At 45.8% G+C, this 21,286-nt stretch overlaps 1 protein-coding gene across 1 annotated transcript; it reads left to right on the plus strand.

Annotated features, from left to right (window-relative positions):
• The first annotated feature begins 98 nt into the window (after positions 1 to 98).
• On the plus strand, positions 99 to 21,280 carry LOC118391999 (segment polarity protein dishevelled homolog DVL-2-like). The gene is made up of 14 exons (XM_035783586.2): positions 99 to 598; positions 11,078 to 11,147; positions 12,458 to 12,618; positions 13,223 to 13,332; positions 13,957 to 14,177; positions 14,285 to 14,354; positions 14,828 to 14,967; positions 15,055 to 15,131; positions 15,250 to 15,317; positions 15,979 to 16,110; positions 18,002 to 18,133; positions 18,642 to 18,818; positions 19,047 to 19,280; positions 19,449 to 21,280. Exons 1-14 carry the CDS (start codon positions 438 to 440, stop codon positions 20,006 to 20,008), a joined length of 2,313 nt encoding a protein of 770 aa, XP_035639479.1. The 5' UTR covers positions 99 to 437; the 3' UTR covers positions 20,009 to 21,280.
• The last annotated feature ends 6 nt before the right edge of the window (positions 21,281 to 21,286 follow it).

Consider the following 21,286-nt stretch of genomic DNA (forward strand, 5'->3'; position numbering starts at 1 on the left):
TTTCTACAGACCATTGGATACAGACAGACGGTGGCACGTTGAGCAAAAACGTAAAGGGAGCATACCTGACGTCATACGCCGCGTTGGCTTGTAATAGTCGAAAGAAAAGTTTTAGACCCCCCCTTATGTTTTTGTTGGGGGAGAAATTGTGGGTAGCGGATCTGGTGAATGTAGCGTGTGCGTGGTTTTTAACCCCTTCGCCGTTAGGGAATTATATATTTTTCTTTGGGGGATATAAACTAAGGCGATATGTTCGTGATATAAGTAGATGTTAAACCTTTTTATTAGTTCTGGCCAGGGCAAACTCACTGCTGGCTAGTGTTGTAAGAGCACTTATCCTCACCCCCTTCTCCCGTTAGCATAGCTAGTGTTAGCTAACTAGCTACCTTTCTCTTCCACAATTTGTGTGGTACAGCTGAAAAAAAGTTGCTGCTGAAATGGCGGAAACCAAAATAATATACCACATCGACGAGGAGGAGACGCCGTATTTGGTGAAGATTCAGATTCCTGCCGAAAATATCACTTTGTTGGATTTTAAACAGGTCTTGAACAAGCCCAACTACAAATTCTTCTTTAAGTCTATGGACCAGGACTTCGGGTAAGTGAGAGCCAGTGATGCATGATTGTGCGGTGTCGTGTTGTGGGTTTCAGGCAAATTATGATAATAAAGAAAACCAACCCGGGTCCAGTAGTTGATTAGATACATTGTTGCAAAGTCTATTTATCTTTGACAATACTCCCAAAGACAAAGGGTGAACTGTTGCTACACTTTATTAACGTTAGTTACAATAGTTAAGTTAACTGGTAACCATTTAACTGGATCAACTTGCATGATCCAATGTTGCAAATGAAAGGTGTCATTTAGTAACTATGTTTACAGATTTAAAAACGAATATGGATAAAACTGCATTAAAAAACATGCGCATTTTCCCACCAGATATGTTTTTATCAAATTGACCTGTTGCAGCAGATTAAAGGCTGTGCGTGATGACATTGTGCACATAAAAATTAAATGGTGTGCAATTCGGGGCGTTCCTGCCCCACCCCCTCGAGCATCCGAATAGTTACTTCATGACCCCTCCCCCGGTTCAAAAGGGAAATAAAACTATCTGGCGTTTTTTGTGCTCGCACCCGGAGTAATGCCTTGCTTGACAGCTGGTCGCTACCGCCTGCCGAACCCCTGCCCTTACTGTTGTTAACAGAACTGCGGGAAAACAGTGCCTGCAAGGTGGGGGCTAAGGACACGTTGTCACCCCGCCTTCCGCTAGCACAGCTGGTGAGAGGTTGGGGGATACACCGTGTGCTAGCTATCTTGTTAATTAGCGACACCGTGTGCTCGTTAGCTAGGTCGCAGTGTCACTCGCATGCTGTGCACTGGAGAAAACCGAGGGCTGCGGCGACACTGTGTGTTAGCTAACTCGCTAGCTTGCTAGTTAGGGACACCGTGTGTTAATTAGCTAACGAGCACACAGTATCGCCTCCCGCCTGTTGTGTACTGGACTAGTTGGCTAAAATGGCCTTCGCTCCCGCCTGCCGAACACCTGCCCTCGGCATCGTTGACAGAAATGCAGGGACGAAGGACACTGTTTACCGGTGTACGGCTAGCCAGCAGCTGTTGTCGACCCCACCCCTTCTGTGGGGTTTATTGGTGGCTGGCATCCAACGTTATTGTGCATTAACACCACCTACTGTACTGGAACTCCCCCGCATCTTAAAAATGGTTCAATGGAAGTATAAATAGGTGTTCCTGCAGATGCTGGAATGCCCACATGCAGGAACGCACTGAATTGCAGGTCGCAATTGCACTTTTCTCAATGTCCCATGTAACAAATAAAAATAAATACACATTAAATGGGTTTCCATTGCATTTTCAACTCCTGATTTCAACTACTGATGGTTTTCTCAAACATTTCAAATCAAATTACACATGGCTAGCAGATGTTAATGCAAGTGTAGTGAAATGCTCGTGCTTCTAGTTCTGACAGTGCAGCAATATCTAACAAGTAATCTAACAAATCCATAACTACCTAATACACACATCTAAATGGGTGGAATAAGAATATGTACATGTAAAAATATATGGATGAGCGATGACCAAGCGGCATGAGCAAAATGCAATAGCTGGTATAAAATAGTGTATATACATATGCGATGAGTAGTTTAAGATATGTAAACATAATTAAAGTTGCATTATTTAAAGTGAACAATGATTCAAGTCTGTGTATAGGCAGAAGCCTCTGTGTTAGTGATGGCTGTTTAACAGTCTGATGGCCTTGAGAGCTGTTTTTCAGTCTCTCAGTCCCAGCATTGATGCACCTGTACTGACCTCGCCTTTTGGATGGTAGCGGGGTGAACAGGTAGTGGCTCGGGTGGTTGTTGTCATTGATCTTTTTGGCCTTCCTGTGACATCGGGTGCTGTAGGTGTCCTGGAGGGCAGGTAGTTTGCCCCGGTGATGCGTTGTGCAGACCACACCAACCTCTGAAGAGCCCTGCGATTGAGGGCGGTGCAGTTGCCGTACCAGGGGGCAATAGAGCCCGACAAGATGCTCTCAATTGTGCATCTGTAAAAGTTTGAGGGTTTTAGGTGACGAGCCATATTTCTGCAGCCTCCTGAGGTTGAAGAGGCATTGTTGCGCCTTCTTCACCACACTGTCTGTTTAGGTGGACCATTTCAGTTTATCCGTGGTGTGTACGCCAAGGAACATAAAACGTTCTCCTTTCTCCACTGCTGTCCCGTTGATAGGGGCTTCTCCCTCTGCTGTTTCCTGAAGTCAACGATCATCTCCTTCATTTTGTTGATGTTGAGTGAGAGGTTGTTTTCTGACACCACACGCGGTGCCCTCACCTCCTCCCTGTAGGCTGTCTCGTTGTTGTTGGTAATCAAGCCCACTACTGTTGTCGTCTGCAATCTTGATGATTGAGCTGGAGACGTGCATGGCCACGCAGTCATGGGTGAACAGGGAGTACAGGAGGGGGCTTAGCACGCACCCTTATGGGGCCTCAGTGTTGAGGATCAGTGAAGTGGAGATGTTGTTTCCTACCCTCACCACCTGGGGGTGGCCCGTCAGATAGTCCAGGACTCAATTGCACAAGGTGGGTTTGAGACTCAGGTCCTTAATCTTAATTATGAGCTTGGAGGGTACTATGGTGTTGAATGCTGAGCTGTACTCAATGAACACTCTTCTTACATGGGTATTCCTCTTGTCGAGATGGGACAGTGTGATGATAGTCTCTCAAAGCACTTCATGATGACAGAAGTGAGTGCTACGTCATTTAGTTCAGTTACCTTTGTCTTTTTGGGTACAGGAACAATTGTGGCCATCTTGAAGCATGTAGGGACAGCAGACTGGGATAGGGAGAGATTGAATATGTACGTAAACACACCAGCCAGCTGGTCTGCGCGTGCTCTGAGGATGCGGCTAGGGATGCCATCTGGGGACAGCAGCCCTGCGATGGTTGACACATTTAAATGTCTTACTCACGTCGGCCACGGAGAAGGAGAGGGGGGGCCCGCAGTCCTTGGTAGCGGGCCGTGTCGGTGGCATTGTATTATCCTTAAAGCAGGCAAAGAAGGTGTTTAGTTTGTCTGGAAGCAAGACGTCAGTGTCCGTGACTTGGCTGGTTTTCTTTTTGTAGTCCGTAATTGCATGTGGACCCTGCCACATATATCTCGTGTCTGAGCCATTGAATTGCCACTTCACTTTGTCCCTATGACATTTCGCTTGTTTGATTGCCTTACGGAGGGAATAAGTACACTGTTTATGTTCGGCCATATTCCCAGTCATCTTTCCATGGTTAAATGCGATGATTCACGCTTTCACGTTTGTGCGAATGCCGCCATCTATCCAAGATTTCTGGTTAGGGTAGGTTTTAAGTCACAAAGGGTACAACATCTCCAATGCACTTCCTTATAAACTCACTCACCGAATCAGCTTATAAATCAATGTTATTCTCTGAGGCTGCCTGGAACATTTCCCAGTGTGAGTGATCAAAACAATCTTGAAGAGTGGATTCCGATTAGTCAGACTAGCATTGAATGGTTCTTGTCACGGGTACATCCTGTTTGAGTTTCTGCCTATAGGACGGTAGGAGCAAAATTAAGTCGTGGTCGGATTTGCCAAAGGGAGAGCAGGGGAGGGCCTTGTATGCATCAAGGAAGTTAGAGCAGCAGTGGTCTAGTGTATTTCCCATGCGAATGCTACAAAAAATGTGCTGATAGAATTTAGGTATTTATTCTTTCCTCAAATTTGCTTTGTTAAAATCCCCAGCTACAATAAATGCATCCTCGGGATATATGGTTTCCAGTTTATATAAAGTCCGGTGAAATTCCTTGAGGGCTGTTGTGGTATACACTTGAGGGGATATACGTGGCTGTGACGATAACCGATGAGAATTCTCTTGGGAGATAATATGGTCTGCATTTGGTTGTATGGAATTCTTGGTCAGGTGAACAAAAGGACCTGAGTTCCTGTATGTTGTTATGATTACACCACGAGTCATTAATCATGAAGCCTTCACCCTCGCCCTTCTTCTTCCCAGAGAGATGTTTATTTCTGTCGGTGCAATGCATGAAGAAACCCGGTAGCTGTACCGACTCTGACAACATATCCCGAGAGAGCCATGTTTCCATGAAACAGAGAACATTACAATCTCTGATGTCTCTCTGGAGGGCAACATATGCCCTAATTGTCTACCTTGTTGTCTAGAGACTGGACATTGGCGAGTAATATACTCGGAAAACGGTGGGTGGTGTGCATTCCTTCGAAGTCTGACCAGGAGGCTGCTCCGTCTAACTCTTCTGCAGCAACGTTGTTTTGGGTCTGCCTTTTTGATTAGATTTAATGTCCTGGTTGGTGATCCGAACAAAGGATCCGCTTCCTTTATAACATGTTTTTGTTATATAGCGAGTGTGCCCACTCTAGTATTGGCACATGCGCTCTAGCCAACCGCTCGTAGATATACAGTGCAGGCATAGCCTACATGAGATTATTATGGACAGAAGAGCAAGATTGTTTTGATTTGTCAAACGGCATTTGATCATGTCACCAGAATAAGACCCTCAATATTTATTAGAAAGGAGCATCAAGTTCATCACCTTACACTTTCAACACCCTGTGAAGTTCATCATAACTTATTTAATCTGTAGCCTAATAAACGGCATGCTTTCCCTACAAGTCTTAGTGGGTGGACCGCACATTATTGCGTGACTCCCAAATGGACTTCGATATGATGGTTATTATTACATGTGCATAAAAGGGTTTCCAGCGACATTTTATCGCATAATTAATTAATTTTCCAGACCTATAATGATTCCACCTTGTCTAGTGTATTTTGTTTTGTCGACATTTGGAAAGTTGACTTAAAAATGTTCTGTTTCCGTCAGGTCTGTTGTGTTTTTTTTTATCCGACATGTACTTTACTCACACCAAAAGGTTGGATGGAAACCTGGTTAGTGGTCAGTAACCAGGTTTCCATCCAACCTTTTGGTGTGAGTAAAGTACATGTTGGATAAAAAAAATACCACAACAGACCTGACGGAAACAGAACATTTGTCTGAAAACTATATATACGCTAGACAAGGTGGGATCTTTTTGTGTCTGTAAAATGTGGGAGAAATGTAGCTGGAAATGCTTTTATATGCATATATGGATGTAATAACCATCATATCGAAGTAAAATTGGAGTAACATGTTGTGTAGTCCTCCCACTACGACTTGGATAAAGCATGCCGTTAACTTCACAGGGTGTCCCTTTCCAATAATTATCTGGTGGAATATTATTATTGATTTTGGGCAAATATTGTTACTATTCTGTCCATAATAATCTAATGCAAGCTATACCTGCGCTATCTGCGAGCTGTTGGCTAGAGTTCACATGCCAAAACCAGAGTTGGCAAATTTGCTACTTAACGCAACATTTTTCTGTGTCAAAACCATCAGTAGAGTTGAAAATGCGATGGAAACCCATTTTACTTATTATTTTTTATTCGGTACATGGGATAACACATTTTATGTGTACTACGTCTGCACGCACAGACTTATCCGCAACAAGTGCATTTGATGGAAACGCATCTCTGGTGGGAAAATGTGCATATTTTATTTATGTAGATTTTAGAATATTCGCGTGAAAATGTGTCGCCAATTAGTTACAAAATTGGCTAGTGGGAGAAAATAAGTGTCGTGAGAAGGTGGAAACGCTCGAGTTGATCTAATGCAGTGGTTCTTAATTAACCTGGGTTCGATCGGTGAGTCAGTCTCAGGGGTTCGGCGGAGGTCAAGACAAACATCCGACTCATATGATTCGTGATGACACGCCCCGCTTGGCCATCATTGGCTGCAGGTGATCACGCTACATCGCTTGGCCTATCTGTGCTGCAGGGAATTTGGTGCGCTCAGTAGTCGACTTGTGACTGTCGTGATGGTACGTCTTGTGATTTCCTACTTAATATTTTAATCCCTTCATACTTACTATGTCGAGCAAAAAAAGAAAGTGGTCGGACGAATATGTACAATATGGATTCACATGTATAACGGAACGTGATGGGAGTCAGCGTCCTAACTGCATGATTTTCAATGCCAAGTTGAGTAATTATATTCTAGCACCGGCAAAACGAAGAGAATACTTCCTTAAGCTGCATGGAGATGGAAAATACGAGAACACCACGCTCGCTGAATTCAAGGTGAAGAGAGACAGATTCGATGAAAAGGCTACTCTGCCTGTTCTCGGCTTTGTACCCATCAACAAACCGATCCTCACAGCATCGTACGAAGTTGCTTACCTGATCGCAAAGCAGGGCAAACCACACACCATTGGTGAAACACTCATAAAACCAGTTGTGTTGAAGATAGCGAATATCATGCTGGGAAAAGAGGCTGAAGTTAAGTTATGCCAAATTCCTCTTTCAAATGACACCATCAGCGACAGAATAGAGGACATGAGCAAAGACATCTTGGCTCAAGTAGTTGCTGATCTGATTTCAAGCCCGGCAAAATTCAGCCTTCAACTCGACGAGGCCACAGACGTTTTCAATCTAAGCCAGCTTGCTGTATTCGTGCGCTATGTGAAAGACGGCGTGATAAAGGAAGATTTTTATTTTATTTTGTAAGCCTCTTACAACAACAACTAAGGCAGCCGATGTGAAGAAACTTGTGGATGACTTCTTCAAAGACGACAATCTTTCGTGGGATATGGTTTCTGCAGTTTGTTCGGACGGAGCTCCAGTCATGCTGGGAAGAAAGTCTTGTTTTGGTGCGCTAGTGAAAGCCAATGCACCACACATTTGTTACGCATTGTATTCTGCACAGGCATGCGTTGGCAACAAAAACCTTGCCTCCAAAACTGGCAGAAGTATTCAAAATTGTAGTGGATTTCATGAACTATGTGCGAACTAGTGCTCTGAGGCACCGCATCTTCAGTGAGCTGTGTAAAGAAATGGGCTCTGAATTCGATGTACTTCTGTACCATTCTAACGTTCGGTGGTTATCCCGGGGACAGGTGCTGAATCGTGTTTTTGCCGTGCGTGTGGAATTAGCCCTGTTTTTGCAAGAGCACCAACATTGTCATGCAGATTGCGTCAAAATTCTGAGTTCATCCTCATTTTAGCGTACATGGCTGATATCTTCGCAGCTCTCAATCATCTCAATCAAAAGATGCAGGGTGGTGGTGTCAACATCATCGAAGCGGAGGAAAACTTGAAAGCTTTTCAAAAAAAGCTACAGTTATGGAAATGACGAACAGAGAACGGGGCGGCAGCGTAGCCTAGTGGTTAGAGCTTTGGACTAGTAACCAGAAGGTTGCGAGTTCAAACCCCCGAGCTGACGAGGTACAAATCTGTCGTTCTGCCCCTGAACAGGCAGTTAACCCACTGTTCCCAGGCCGTCATTGAAAATAAGAATGTGTTCTTAACTGGCTTGCCTGGTTACATAAAGGTAAAACTTAAAAAAAAAAAATTAAAAACAACTTCGCAAACTTTCCCCTGCTGGACGACTGTGTAAGTAAGATCGAAGATGTATCTGGAATCGGAGACATTTCTGTACCCGCGGAACTGAAGCAAGCAATTGCCACGCACTTAGATGAGCTTGCAAAGTCTCTCGACGGATACTTCCCTACAAGAGAGTCCTTTTCGAGGATGCTGGACATAAAAGCGAAGAAAAGGAACAGACTTTGTTGCGAAAATGACATGAGAGTGGCACTTGCCAAGGTGAAGCCGCACATTTCTGAACTGGTCTCTGAAAGGCAACAGCAGAAGTCACACTGATTTGCAGTAAATATGAATTATTTTGTTTTTGTGTGAAAATCATGTTTTGATGATTTTGTTCTTTGAACACAGTGATGTTCATTTTGTGATGTTCATTTTGTGCAACAGTTAATATATACATATACATATGTTTTGAATTTGAAAAAAATAATATTTTATTTTTCCAATTAAGAAGGGTTCGGTACCTCCAAGGTTAAGAACCACTGATCTAATGTTTGGAATAGGGATTTGTGATTTTATCTTTAGACAGTTAATGCAACAAGGTGACACATTTGGTTGGCCTGTTAGGCTATTATAATAGTATTTAATTGAATTCAATAAGCACAATGTCCCATAACGTTACCCAATTTTGTGTATGACTGTCACCTATCAAAGAGGTAGGGGATGTGGGGGGTCAATGACTGCACAAAGAAAGCCAAACCATCTCTCTATCCATCATACCCCTCCTGATCTCTCATAGCTAAGACCAGGCAAACATACTAGTGTCCAAATATGGGTCAAAGCATAACGTCCGGCATAAATACTGTCTTTACATTGGACACCACAATGAAGAAAAACCCTTCTCACCCCGGCTGTTCTCATCACTAATTCCCATCTCTCTCTCTCTGTGAGCTTGTGAAATCCTCAGCTTTTGGGAACTGGACCAAGTTATTGTCTCCCCTAACACCCTAGCTTGGCTGGCTGCAACCCCTGTATACCTCCCTTTCTCCTCTCTCTCCTTCTTTTCTCCCATTTAAATCCTCCAGACTGAAAGAGCTGTCTGCTCTCGCAATGAATCTTTCTTTGGTGTCTGCCTGTCAGTTGTGCATTTCCCTAGGTTGAATGGAATGCATGTTTGTGGTGGAGTTTGACTGATGAGACCTCGGGCTTCTGTTAAACTCATTACTTGCAGTTAAACTGCTGAAGTTTTGTAAAGTTAGTAAAACGTACTTTGATGTCTCTCTCGGATGTTACTGAACGCGAAACCAAGACACAGTGTTATGTTATTAAAACGGGCACTAAAACAATCAAATGCTCCTGCTTTATTAGTGGGGTTCCGGCACAGCGGTCTAAGGCACTACAGACCCTGATTTGATTCCAGGCTGTATTACAACCGGCCGTGATTGGGTGTCCCATAGGGTGGCGCACAATTAGTCCAGCGTCGTTAGGGTTCGGCCGGTGTTGGCCCTCATTGTAAATAAGAATTTATTAACTGACTTGCCTAGTTAAATAAAGATTAAATCCATTTTTAAAAATGTGAGTTGTAGTCAAGCCGTTGGAAGTGTCTGACTCCTGGGTTCGTTAGACCTAAGCCTACTTCTACCACAACCGCAACATTTTGAAACATCTGAAGAGAGTCAGTTACAAGTAGGCTACATTTAAACCCAGCTCAAAGGAGTCAGCTGCCCAATCAAAACAGAGCTCATCAGCCTGAGGCCTCAGTAAAGTAACTAAAGCATTGGTGTTTGTGTGTTTGCCTGTTCTGTTTGTGTTTTGTTTCCTGGAGTACGAGCCAGCTGTCAGACAGGCTGTGTGTGGCAGTCAGAGCAGAGCTGAGCAGTGTGGAACAGAGCAGGCCAGATCAGGGACCAGGGGTTGGACAGAGGCCATTTGCTTGGTGTCTGGCCGTGGCAGAATCAACAGGAAGAGAGTGGGGTGGGGAGCAGGGGGAGAGGGGTCGGGGTAGTGGAAGTGAATGGTGGTTTTGGGTGTGCTGTGTGAGAGATTAGTAGATGGGAGAGCAAAACGTGTGTTTGCTTGGGATGTGCGAGGCAAAGAAGTAACGTCTAGAAGGGAGGTGCTGGGCAAGAATGTCAGGTTTTAGGATTCCAAGGGGATTCTGAATTTCCAAGATGTGTTTGAGACATTTTCGAGTCAGTTGGTGAAATAGTTTGTGGTGAGGTCATTTTGTTTGGAATGGTGAGGTATGCAGACTATTACCCTGTTAGGGATAGAATGTTGCATCTGTCCCTTTCTGGATGCAATCTGAGTCTGCCCTCTTAGCAAGAAAGAACAGGATAGACCGAGGGCAAGAGAAAGAGGGCAACTGAAAGGATTGAAAGAGACTGAGAGCGAGAGATGAGAAAAGAGGGCACGATAGGGGGTAAAGACGGGTTCTCACATTCACCCACTCCAGCACTGTCACACAAGGCCCGCCTCCAGCCTGTGACATGCCTCCCCGGTGCCCACAACAATCTGTCCCTGTGCTGCTTACACTCAAAACAACAGCTGCTCACACTCACCCACAAAACCAACCCTCAACAGCTGCTTACAAAACCCCAAAACAGGGCAGAGCTGACCATACTACACCCCCCCACACACACACACACGTACACACAAAATGGTGCATGTGTACACATACACACACACACACACACACTGGCCAACCAAACCACACACACAAAACATCAGGCGTAGAGGCAAATAAAGATGAAAAAGCTTAGCTGTAAGTCTTTAGGCAGTCAGTTAAACGTTTCCTCTACACAGTACCCATGTCAAGCTTCAGGTCCTAAGTACTGCAGTAATAACATAGTCGCTCAGACAGACACGTATTACACAGCAGACTCTGTCTCACTGACGTTGCTTAAGTGGATGCAGAGGAAAATAAGAGGGGTGGATTTCTAAGTCTCAAGAAACAATGGCTGGTCCGTGAGAGTTTCAGATGTAGTTGTAGGGAGTGTGTATCTATCTCCGTTGTGGTTCGGGAAGGACGCGGAGTCATTGGGAAACGAACGCAGCGGCGTCCTCGTGTTGCTCTTTACGTCGGTCTCTGCGTACATTATGTGTTTTGTCTCTGTGTTTTCACTTAGCCTCATCTTTTTTTTCCTTCTCTTTTTTTAAGGGTGGTGAAGGAAGAGATCTCAGACGACAGTGCCAAGCTCCCCTGCTTCAACGGACGAGTGGTGTCATGGGTAAGGGCAAACTGATAGAGGTAGACAGTCCACAGCTTTCTTGGACCAGTGAAAGGGCTGCAGTAGAAGGAAGACAGAGGGGGAATTCCTGAATCGCTCCAAACTATTTTTCCAGGACCGAATTGTAAAAGTCAAGTTCCCAAGTCGGAACAATACTGCTGAGTTGGACCTAGCAGTTCAAATGTATCATAAACTGCTCAAAGTGAGCTTTGAACCAGAGCCAGAGATGTAGGCTACAGACTCAGGCAAACTTAGTCTGAATTTCAGAGTTTAAAACGATCTCCACATTGGCGTCAAGTTCCAAGACCATTACATGATCTTCTAAGAATGCCAATTAGAACGTTATTGTCATGGAACATTTGGTGCCAACATGGCGGCCATTTCTCTACCGACCTCTGTGGCTATGACCCTGCTTTAACTACTAAACGGGCACGGACAAAAACCCACTATCATGAACACCTTGGTCTGTGAATGTAACTACGTCCTCAAATGTCCTCACTTATGATCATATTACCTACCCTAAAGAACATGCAGGATATGAGTCCTGCAGACAAAACATTGTGACTTGTCCCGGTTGGGAGGAAAACATCTGCCAAGTGCATATGAAGGAGAAGAAAGGAGAGAGAGCGGGATTAAAAGGGTTGGACAAAGAGAGGAGGCCATAGGGACTGACACAAGATAGGATGGAGGGTCCCAGAGGGATCACTGCTCTATAGTCAAACAGCCATTTAGAAGAACGAGGGAAGGAAGAGAGCTTAAAGAAAAGAAAGGGGGAAAAGTGTTCTGTGGCACTGTGTCTGACACCTTAGAGGGGATATTCAATCAAAACTGCAAACTGGTTTTCAGGGGAAGGTTCAGGACAGAACTGTATCCATGAAACTAGAACACATTTGAATGGATGCTTTGTTCAGTCTCCTTTGTCATAGAGAAATTGAAATGTATAGAAACCCAGAATCTTTGTTGAAAGACAGTTTGTTGGCTTTTTAGCCCCTCTCCAGGCAGACTGGTCTGTGTAGGAGTATGTTGGGTCTGTAGGGAGTAGGTAATTGGATGCCTTGCGCAAGGTCAGGGATTGGCAACTGGCGGCCCGTTGAAGGCCCTTTGAGTAAAAAACTAAGTTAACAACCTAAAAAATTGACTGACAACTGAAACTAAAATAATAATTCCTCTTCTTCCACCTGTTTTATTTTAATTTGAATTTTTTTATTTTATTTTTGTAAATTTTTATATCATCCCCTTTCAACTCCTTTTCCCCTCTTTCCCTCCTCTGTCCACCCCTTCCAAATCTCTGTCCCTCCCGCTCTCCTCAGTTGGTTTCATCAGACACGCCAGGAGCAGCAGAGCCAGTACCACCAGTCCTTCCTCCACCCCCAGCAGAAGTCCGGCCCCCGCCCTCACCCCCTCCTCCTCTCCCACCCCCACCTGTCGAGAGGACCGGGGGCATCGGTGACTCCAGACCCCCATCGTTCCAGTATGAGCGCACACCCTCTCCCACAGTCCCAAATAATCAGTGTGCTACTCTAATGTATCTCGTACTGTATCTAACGTATTCTATGACAGAATACCCCAGTCACTCCAGCTATCATGTTACCTACTGTTAAATACAACGGCCCATTTGAACATGATCTGTGCCTGTGCCGCCTATTGACAGTATGCACCTGGTCTGGGAACAGGTTCTAGTTACTGTCTGTCTACGTTATAATACACTGCAAACCTGGGTTCAGATAGTATTTAAAATCATTAGCTGCACTATATAGTTTTCCTGGTGCAATGGGACCAGTGGAATGCCCCCAAAAGTACAAACCCGCCCATCTAGCACTCAAGGCAGACTAAAGTAATCGCTCAAAGTTCTTGAAAATTAAGATTTCAAATACTATTTGAACCCAGTTGTGACATACAGTACCTCTACTAGGCTTAATCGATTGCTTCCTATTCATACACATTGTCCTCATAGGTCGTAATGCGATCTGTGTTGTGGCCTATATTATTAGACATTAGGTGTGCGCTGCTATTTGTGATTTATTAATAATTTTTGTTCCAGAGCTTTCCCTACTTTAACCCTCTCCCCTATGCAGTCCCAATGCAGCAGGCAGTGTGGAGAACCTGGATGAACAGACAGAAACAGAGTCTGTGGTGTCCTTCAGGAGAGAGAGACCCAGACACAGGGAGGCCATGGAGCAACATGGTGAGCACTCTGCACCGCCTGCTCTTTGTCACATGATGGTTTCCACTAGATAGAACAGCCACAAAGTCAAAATGGCTAATAGAACAGCCACAAAGTCAAAATGGCTAATAGAACAGCCACAAAGTCAAAATGGCTAATAGAACAGCCACAAAGTCAAAATGGCTAATAGAACAGCCACAAAGTCAAAATGGCTAAATCATATAAATTCCTGAAAACAAGCTTGTTATTTTTGGTCCTACTTTAAGTTTAGGCATAAGGTTAGCAGTGTGGTTAAGGTTTAAAATCTAATTTAAAAAAAAAAATCCACTTTTTAAATATGCAGGGTTTATGACTTTGAGGCTGTGGTAACTATTGACGAACCATGATGGAACGGCACATGTTCAGTAGGGCACTGTAATGGAACATTTTACAATGGAAAATGACAAAAAAGCGTTTCTTATTGGGCAATGTCAGGCTTCCCGTTTCAAAATGTTTTGTCTACTGAACGCAACCCTTGTTCTAGTGGTAATAGCAATTGACATTGATAACATGAATAAACATGAAATCCATAGTTAACCCTCTATCTCTCTTATTCTTCTCCCCCTGCTCTCCTATCTGTCACTCTCTTGATCTCTGGTGCGTCAGGGCCTAGGATGAACGGCCAGAGCCGCATGGAGCGCCACCTAGCGGGCTATGAGAGCGCTACCACGGTGATGAGCAGCGAGCTGGACACCACCAGTTTCTGTGACTCTGAGGATGACGACACCATGAGCCGGTTCAGCAGCTCCACAGAGCAGAGCACGGCGTCCAGGCTGCTCAAACGCCACCGCAGGCGCAAGAAACAGCGCCCGCCCAGGCTAGAAAGGGTAATGAATTCTTCCTCCCTCTCTTAAGTTTGCAACATAGACCGTTTAAGTCAGAAATGTCCCATTCTGCATTGGAATTGATTGCGTTTTCCCTGTTCTTGTCCCAGGCGTCGTCGTTCAGCAGCGTGACTGACTCCACCATGTCTCTAAACATCATTACCGTCACGCTCAACATGGGTCAGTAACGTTTCACCGTCTGTTCCCCGACACCACTCCCCTTCTCATGTCTTCCACCCATCTCTCTGACCCTCTCTTTGACTGTCGAGCTTTTTCACTCGTTATTTTAGACCACCTAACCAGTACTATGCGTGTCCATTTTTGGAAAAACCTCCAGTCGTTCTGGAAATAGCCGGGTGAAACCTGCCTGGTCTTTGCAATAGCTCACGTTCTGTGAAGTGAAACGGAACTTAAGCGCTCAGTATGCTTTACCAGGCTATAGACATCCTCCCCTCCACATTTCTGCCCTGTGACCTGAACTCCATGTCTCACTACCACTTCCTCCCCTCTCTCCTCCTTTCACATCTCTATCCTTCTCTCTTTTTTTTTTTTTCACTAACTCTTACCACCACCTCTCAGAGGTTCTTTATCTCAGGGAACTTTCTTCCTAAAAGTTTGAGATGAAATAACCGATATCCTCTTCCCTCCCACAGAGAAGTATAACTTCCTAGGCATCAGCATCGTGGGCCAGAGTAACGAGAGAGGGGATGGGGGCATCTATATCGGTTCCATCATGAAGGGAGGGGCGGTGGCTGCCGACGGACGCATCGAACCCGGGGACATGCTGCTTCAGGTGTGTGTGTGTGTATGTGACTGACCGGGGTAACTAGATATTCTCGAGTTGGACCGTTCATATCTACGGACTCTCTTTCTCCTCAAGGTGAACGACATCAACTTTGAGAACATGAGCAACGACGACGCGGTGCGCGTGCTGAGGGAGATCGTGCACAAACCGGGGTGCGTTTCAGACCTAAGGACATCAGTACATTTACACGGTCCAGCGCTTTTGCCTGCGCTCAATGGGGAAATGCCAGTTGACACGCGATGATGACCTGTCCTTCTGTCTCTCCCTCAGGCCCATCATCCTGACAGTGGCTAAGTGCTGGGACCCGTCACCTCAGGGCTACTTCACCCTCCCCCGCAGTGAGTAGCAGCCTGCACGCCTCATCTCTACCACAGAGTTGTACAGATACTCTGTCTCTATGATCTTTGACACTGAGTATACATAACATTAGGATCACCTTCCTAATATTGAGTTGCACATCTTTTTGCCCTCGGAACATTCTACATTTCTCGGGGCGTGGACTCCGCAAGGTGTCAAGCGTTCCACAGGGATGCTGGCTCATGTTGACTCCAATGCTTCCCACAGTTGTCAAGTTGGCTGGATGTCCTTTGGGTGATTGACCATTCTTGATGCACACATGAAACTGTTGAGCATGAAAAACCCAGCAGAGTTGCAATTCTGACACACTCAAACCGGTGCGCCTGGCACTTAAATATTTTCTTGTCCCATCACCCTCTGAATGGTGCACATACACAATCCCTGTCTCAATTGTCTCCAGGCTTAAAATTCCTTCTTTAACCTGTTTCATCCCCTTAATCTACACTGATTGAGGACGATTTAACAAGTGTGACATCAATAAGGGATCTTAGCGTTCACCTGGTCAGTCTGTCATGGAAAGAGCAGCTGTCCCTAATCTTTTGTGCACTGTGTATAGTGGGGCCATCAATACTTTATCCTATGAAATGCCAAAGAAATGACATTTTTGAGATCTCGTGTACCCCCCCCCCCCTCTTGCTGTAGATGAGCCGATCCGGCCCATAGACCCAGCAGCATGGGTGAGCCATTCGGTAGCCCTGGCGGGGGCCTACCCTCCCTACACCGGCAGCTCTGCTCTCAGCACCATCACCACCACCTCTGTCACTGAGACAGAACGTGAGTACCGCACGCTCTTTTTTTTCTCTCTCTCTTTGGCTACTCTACATATTACCACTCTCTTTTAAACTTTCTCACTCTTAAACATTTACCTTCTCACTCTTTCTCTCTCCACTTGACTGACCCCCAGTCTACTCTCTCTTACTTTGTTTTCCTCTCTGTTTCTCTCATTTCTGCCCTCCTCCCTCCTCTCTGCTATCTTTTATTTTTATTGTGGTCTATCCATTCCTTTGTCGCGTGCCAGGCGTTTTATACCCGACCTTGGCACAGGAAGCACCGGCCACATCTGTCTTTCTCTTCTAGTCTACAGCTCTTTTATGTGGTCAATGATGGCTGTCTACCTCCCTCTGTTTTTACCCTTCCTTTTCTAAACTCAGCAGAAAAAGAAACTTCCTCTCACTGTCAACTGTGTTTATTTTCAGCAAACTTAACGTGTAAATATTTGTATGAACATAAGATTCAACAACTAACAGAAATTGAATAATGTTCCCCTGAACAAAGGGGGGGGGGGGGTCAAAGGTAAGTCGGTATCTGGTGTGGCCACCAGCTGCATTAAGTACGGCAGTGCATCTCCTCATGGACTGCACCAGATTTGCCAGTTCTTGCTGTGAGATGTTACCCCACTCTTCCACCAACATTTCTGGAGGGAATGGCCCTAGCCCTCGCCCCTCTGATTCAACAGGTCCCAGACGTGCTCAATGGAATTGAGATCCAGGCTCTTCGCTGGCCGTGGCAGAACACTGACATTCCTGTCTTGCAGGAAATCACGCACAAAACGAGCAGTATGGTTGGTGGCATTGTCATGCTGGAGGTCATGTCAGGATGAGCCTGCAGGAAGGGTACCACATGAGGGAGGAGGATGTCTTCCCTGTAACGAACACTGTTGAGATTGTCTGCAATGACAACAAGCTCAGTCTGATGATGCTGTGACACACCGCCCCAGACCATGACGGACCCTGCACCTCCAAATCGATCCCGCTCCAGAGTACAGGCCTCAGTGTAACGCTCATTCCTGCGACGATAAACGTGAATCCGACCATCACCCCTGGTGAGACAAAACCGCGTCTGGTCAGTGAAGAGCACTTTTTGCCAGTCCTGTCTGGTCCAGCAACGGTGGGTTTGTGCCCATAGACGATATTGTTGCCAATGATGTCTGGTGTGGATCTGCTTTACAACAGGCCTACAAGCCCGCAGTCCAGCCTCTCTCAGCCTGTTGCGGACAGTCTGAGCACTGATGGAGGGATTGTGCGTTCCTGGTGTAACTCAGGAAGTTGTTGTTGCTATCCTGTACCTGTCCCGCAGGTGTGATGTTCGGATGTACCGATCCTGTGCATGTGTTGTTACACGTGGTCTGCCACTGTGAGGACGATGAGCTACATCTCACATTGGAATGTAGTGCTCTGGCCACATCTCCAGTCCTCATGCCTCCTTGCAGCATGCCTAAGGCACGTTCACGCAGATGAGCAGGAACCCTGTGCATCTGACATTTGGTGTTTTTCAGAGTCAGTAGAAAGGCCTCTTTAGTGTTCTAAGTTTTCATAACTCTGACCTTAATTGCTTACCGTCGGTAAGCTGTTAGTGTCTTAACGACCATTCCACAGGTGCATGTTCATTAATTGGTTCATTGAGCAAGCATGAGAAGCAGAGTTTAAACCCTTTACAATGAAGGTCTGTGAAATTATTTGGATTTTTATGAAAAATTGATGTTATTTGGTCCTGAAAAATTGACGTTTTTTTTTTTGCTGAGCTTATATCTCTCTCTCCTCAAACCTACCCCCCCCCTCCTTTTATTTCTCCATCTATCTTCCTCATTTTTTTATTATTTCTCTCCCCCTCTCTTTTTCTCACTTTCTCCTTTCCTGTATCTCTTACTCCTTCTCTATCTCTCCAGGTTTTGATGACTTCAACCTGTCCCTGCACTCTGACATGGCGTCGGTGGCTAAGGCCATGGCCTCCCCAGAGTCTGGCCTGGAGGTCAGAGACAGGATGTGGCTCAAGATCACCATCCCCAATGCCTTCCTGGGTGAGTTTGAGCATGGGGCCATAGTCAGGGGCGGCAGCGTAGCCTAGTGGTTAGAGCGTTGGACTAGTAACCGGAAGGTTGCGAGTTCAAACCCCCGAGCTGACAAGGTACAAATCTGTCGTTCTGCCCCTGAACAGGCAGTTAACCCACTGTTCCCAGGCCGTCATTGAAAATAAGAATATGTTCTTAACTGACTTGCCTGGTTAAATAAAGGTAAAATACAAATAAAAAAAATAAAATCAAGATAAAAAGGAAACATTTAAAGGGATCAAACTAATGACACTCTTTCCTCATCCTCTGTCTCTCTCTGTCTCTCTCTGTCTCTCTCTCTCTCTCTCTCTCTCTCTGTCTCTCTCTGTCTCTCTCTGTCTCTCTCTCTCTCTCTCTCTCTCTCTCTCTCTGTCTCTCTCTCTCTGTCTCTCGTCTCTCTCTGTCTCTCGTCTCTCTCTCTCTCGTCTCTCTCTCTCTCGTCTCTCTCTCTCTCTCATGTGTGTGTGTCTATCTCCAGGTTCTGATGTGGTGGAGTGGCTGTACCACCACATCGAGGGCTTCCAGGACCGCCGCGAGGCCAGGAAGTACGCCAGCAACCTGCTGAAGGCCGGCTTCATCCGCCACACGGTCAACAAGATCACCTTCTCAGAACAGTGTTACTACATCTTCGGAGACTTCAGCGACTGCGAGAACTGTGAGTACCAGGGGGGCACTTATGCTGAAGAAAAATCATTTTGATTTGCTTGGATTTTTTTATTTGAATGAATTTATTTGTTGAAAGGTTCATGCCTATATCTTCTTAATAGCTGTAAGAGCGTATTCAAACCCTTTGCCCAAATGAGTTCTTCAACCAGTTAAAGTTGAACTCTCTCTCTCTCCTTGCCCCCTCCCTCATTACTTCTCCCCTCCCCGTCCCCCCCAGACATGGCCAACCTGTCCCTGATTGACAACGACGGTTCCAGCGGGGCCTCCGACCAGGACACCCTGGCCCCCTTGCCCCTCCCGGGGGCCACGCCTTGGCCCCTGCTACACTCCTTCCCTTCCTTCCAGTACCCCCACCCCCACCCCTACTCCAGCCAGCCCCCACCCTACCACGAGCTGTCCAGCTACAGCTTCGCTCCAGGCAGCACGGGCACAGCCAGTCAGCACAGTGAAGGTAAGACCAAGGGGGAGGTAGGGAAGGAGGGAAAGCTGTCCGGGGAGGGTGTCACATCGGTGGCCAATGTCCAAATTGTGACTGCATTATGGAAACTAAAGAAATAACCATAAATGTGTGAGAGCTGGCAGTTGTAATTCGTTCTAACCCCTGTGTTTGTCCCCCTAGGGAGCCGGAGCAGTGGGTCAACGCGGAGCGAGGGGGGTGAGAGGCGACGAGGCAGTAAGGGGGGTCAAGGCAGTACGGCGGGAGGAGGTGAAAAGTCCCCCTCTGGAGGAGGGGAAGGGGGGGACTCTCGCTCGGGCAGCGGCAGCGAATCAGAATACTCAGTCCGCAGCAGCCTGAGGCGGGGCCACGGCTCGGCCACGCCTAGCGAGCACAGCCACTCCTCACAGCGCTCGCATCATCATCATCACCGCATGCCACCGCCCCCCCACATGTCGCCCTATCCCCCGGGGATGCCCATGCCCTACAACCCTATGATGGTGATGATGGTGCCCCAGCACCCACACATGGGACCCCCAAACATGGGACACCCCCACCAGTACCCCCAGCAGCACCCCTCGGTCCCCATGCACCCGGGTATGGGCCCCTCTGTCCCTGGAGGACCACCCGGGGCCCCCCCAACCCGTGACCTGGGCTCTGTTCCCCCTGAGCTGACGGCCTCACGCCAGTCCTTCCACCTAGCCATGGGCAACCCCAGCGAGTTCTTTGTGGATGTCATGTAGTCTGATGACGTGCGTGTGAAGTGAGTGACTGTTGATGTGAGGTTTAGGAGTTTCACTCTTTGGGGACTGAATATTCTAGTCTATGCTGGTAATTAACTTGTGGTCTGATTAGGACCTAGTAGATTGGTGTCACTCATTTCATGTCTGGTAAGAACAGGGTTCAACAGTGAGTCAAGAGGAATTTTGGCACAGTATCATAAAAGACATGAAATGCATCATGTCTGGTTTCCCTTTTCTGAATATACTGGCATACATCTTGACTTGCAACTCCGAAACATGCTGCTGGACTCTCCATGTCAGAAAAGCAACTCTTCTCGTTTTATTTAAAACGTGTGTGTATTGGTTTAGTTCTGCTTCTGAAATCACCGATTTCAAAATCAAATTCTATTGGTCACATACACATATTTAGCATTTGTGATTGCGGTTGAAGTGAAACGCTTGTGTTCCTATCTCCAACATTTAGTTAATAGCGTTTGGCTGACTGGGTGGGTGTGAGTAACTATAGTGGTGGTTCATTGAAACGACTGAAGTAACGAACTGGCCAAATGAGCTGTCGCCAAGTGTACTGAGATGACTCAGACAGTAGAGGGCGCCACTTCCTCTTTTATAGGTGAAATTGATCATGTTGTGTTGATAATGGCATTTGGGGCTGTATCACGTGACTCATAAGTGCCTTATTTTCAGCCATTAGCCTCCTAAAAGACATGTATGAAATGTATTATGTCTCATCGAGCCCATTTTTTTTCATGAACTTGTGTGCCAACTAGTTTTTATTGTATTATTTTTGCCTTTGTATATATCTATAATAACGTCCATGTAAATGCAATAGTATAGAATAGTGAACTTGTGAAGCTATAGGTCAAACAATGACAGACAAACTTCTGTCTGGCAATCAGAGGATAAAGACCTCAAATGACAAGAATGGGTACCATGTACTGTAACCATGTCTAGGACTATGTGGCATAAGAAATGGTACTTCAGGCTGACATAGGCACACCAAAAACTGTACTTTTGGGATTGAATCATGAGTTTTCTCTTCAAATAACTGTGATTTCCCCCTCATCCTCTTGCCTCATATTTTGTATGTTAATGACACGCGTTAGCATCCATTTTGTACGAAGGAATATATAGAAGATGACAACGATGATGTATAACCGAACCATAAAGGTGCTAAATGAAGTATAGCAGTGTCACCTTGGTGTCCTTCTTGTTTCATTTCATTATTGTCACTTTTTGTTTCTGTATTTTAGAATAAATGTGTAATAGACTGAACATGAA

Source organism: Oncorhynchus keta, chromosome 13 (genome assembly GCF_023373465.1).
Source record: "Oncorhynchus keta strain PuntledgeMale-10-30-2019 chromosome 13, Oket_V2, whole genome shotgun sequence".
NCBI classification, from domain to species: domain Eukaryota; kingdom Metazoa; phylum Chordata; class Actinopteri; order Salmoniformes; family Salmonidae; genus Oncorhynchus; species Oncorhynchus keta.

Coding starts and splice junctions, on each gene's coding strand:
- LOC118391999 (XM_035783586.2), top strand. CDS start 438: ATGGCGGAAACCAAAATAATATACCACATCGACGAGGAGGAGACGCCG. Junction 14,178..14,284: donor GCCCGCCCAGGCTAGAAAGG/GTAATGAATTCT, acceptor TTCTTGTCCCAG/GCGTCGTCGTTCAGCAGCGT. Junction 14,355..14,827: donor TACCGTCACGCTCAACATGG/GTCAGTAACGTT, acceptor TCCCTCCCACAG/AGAAGTATAACTTCCTAGGC.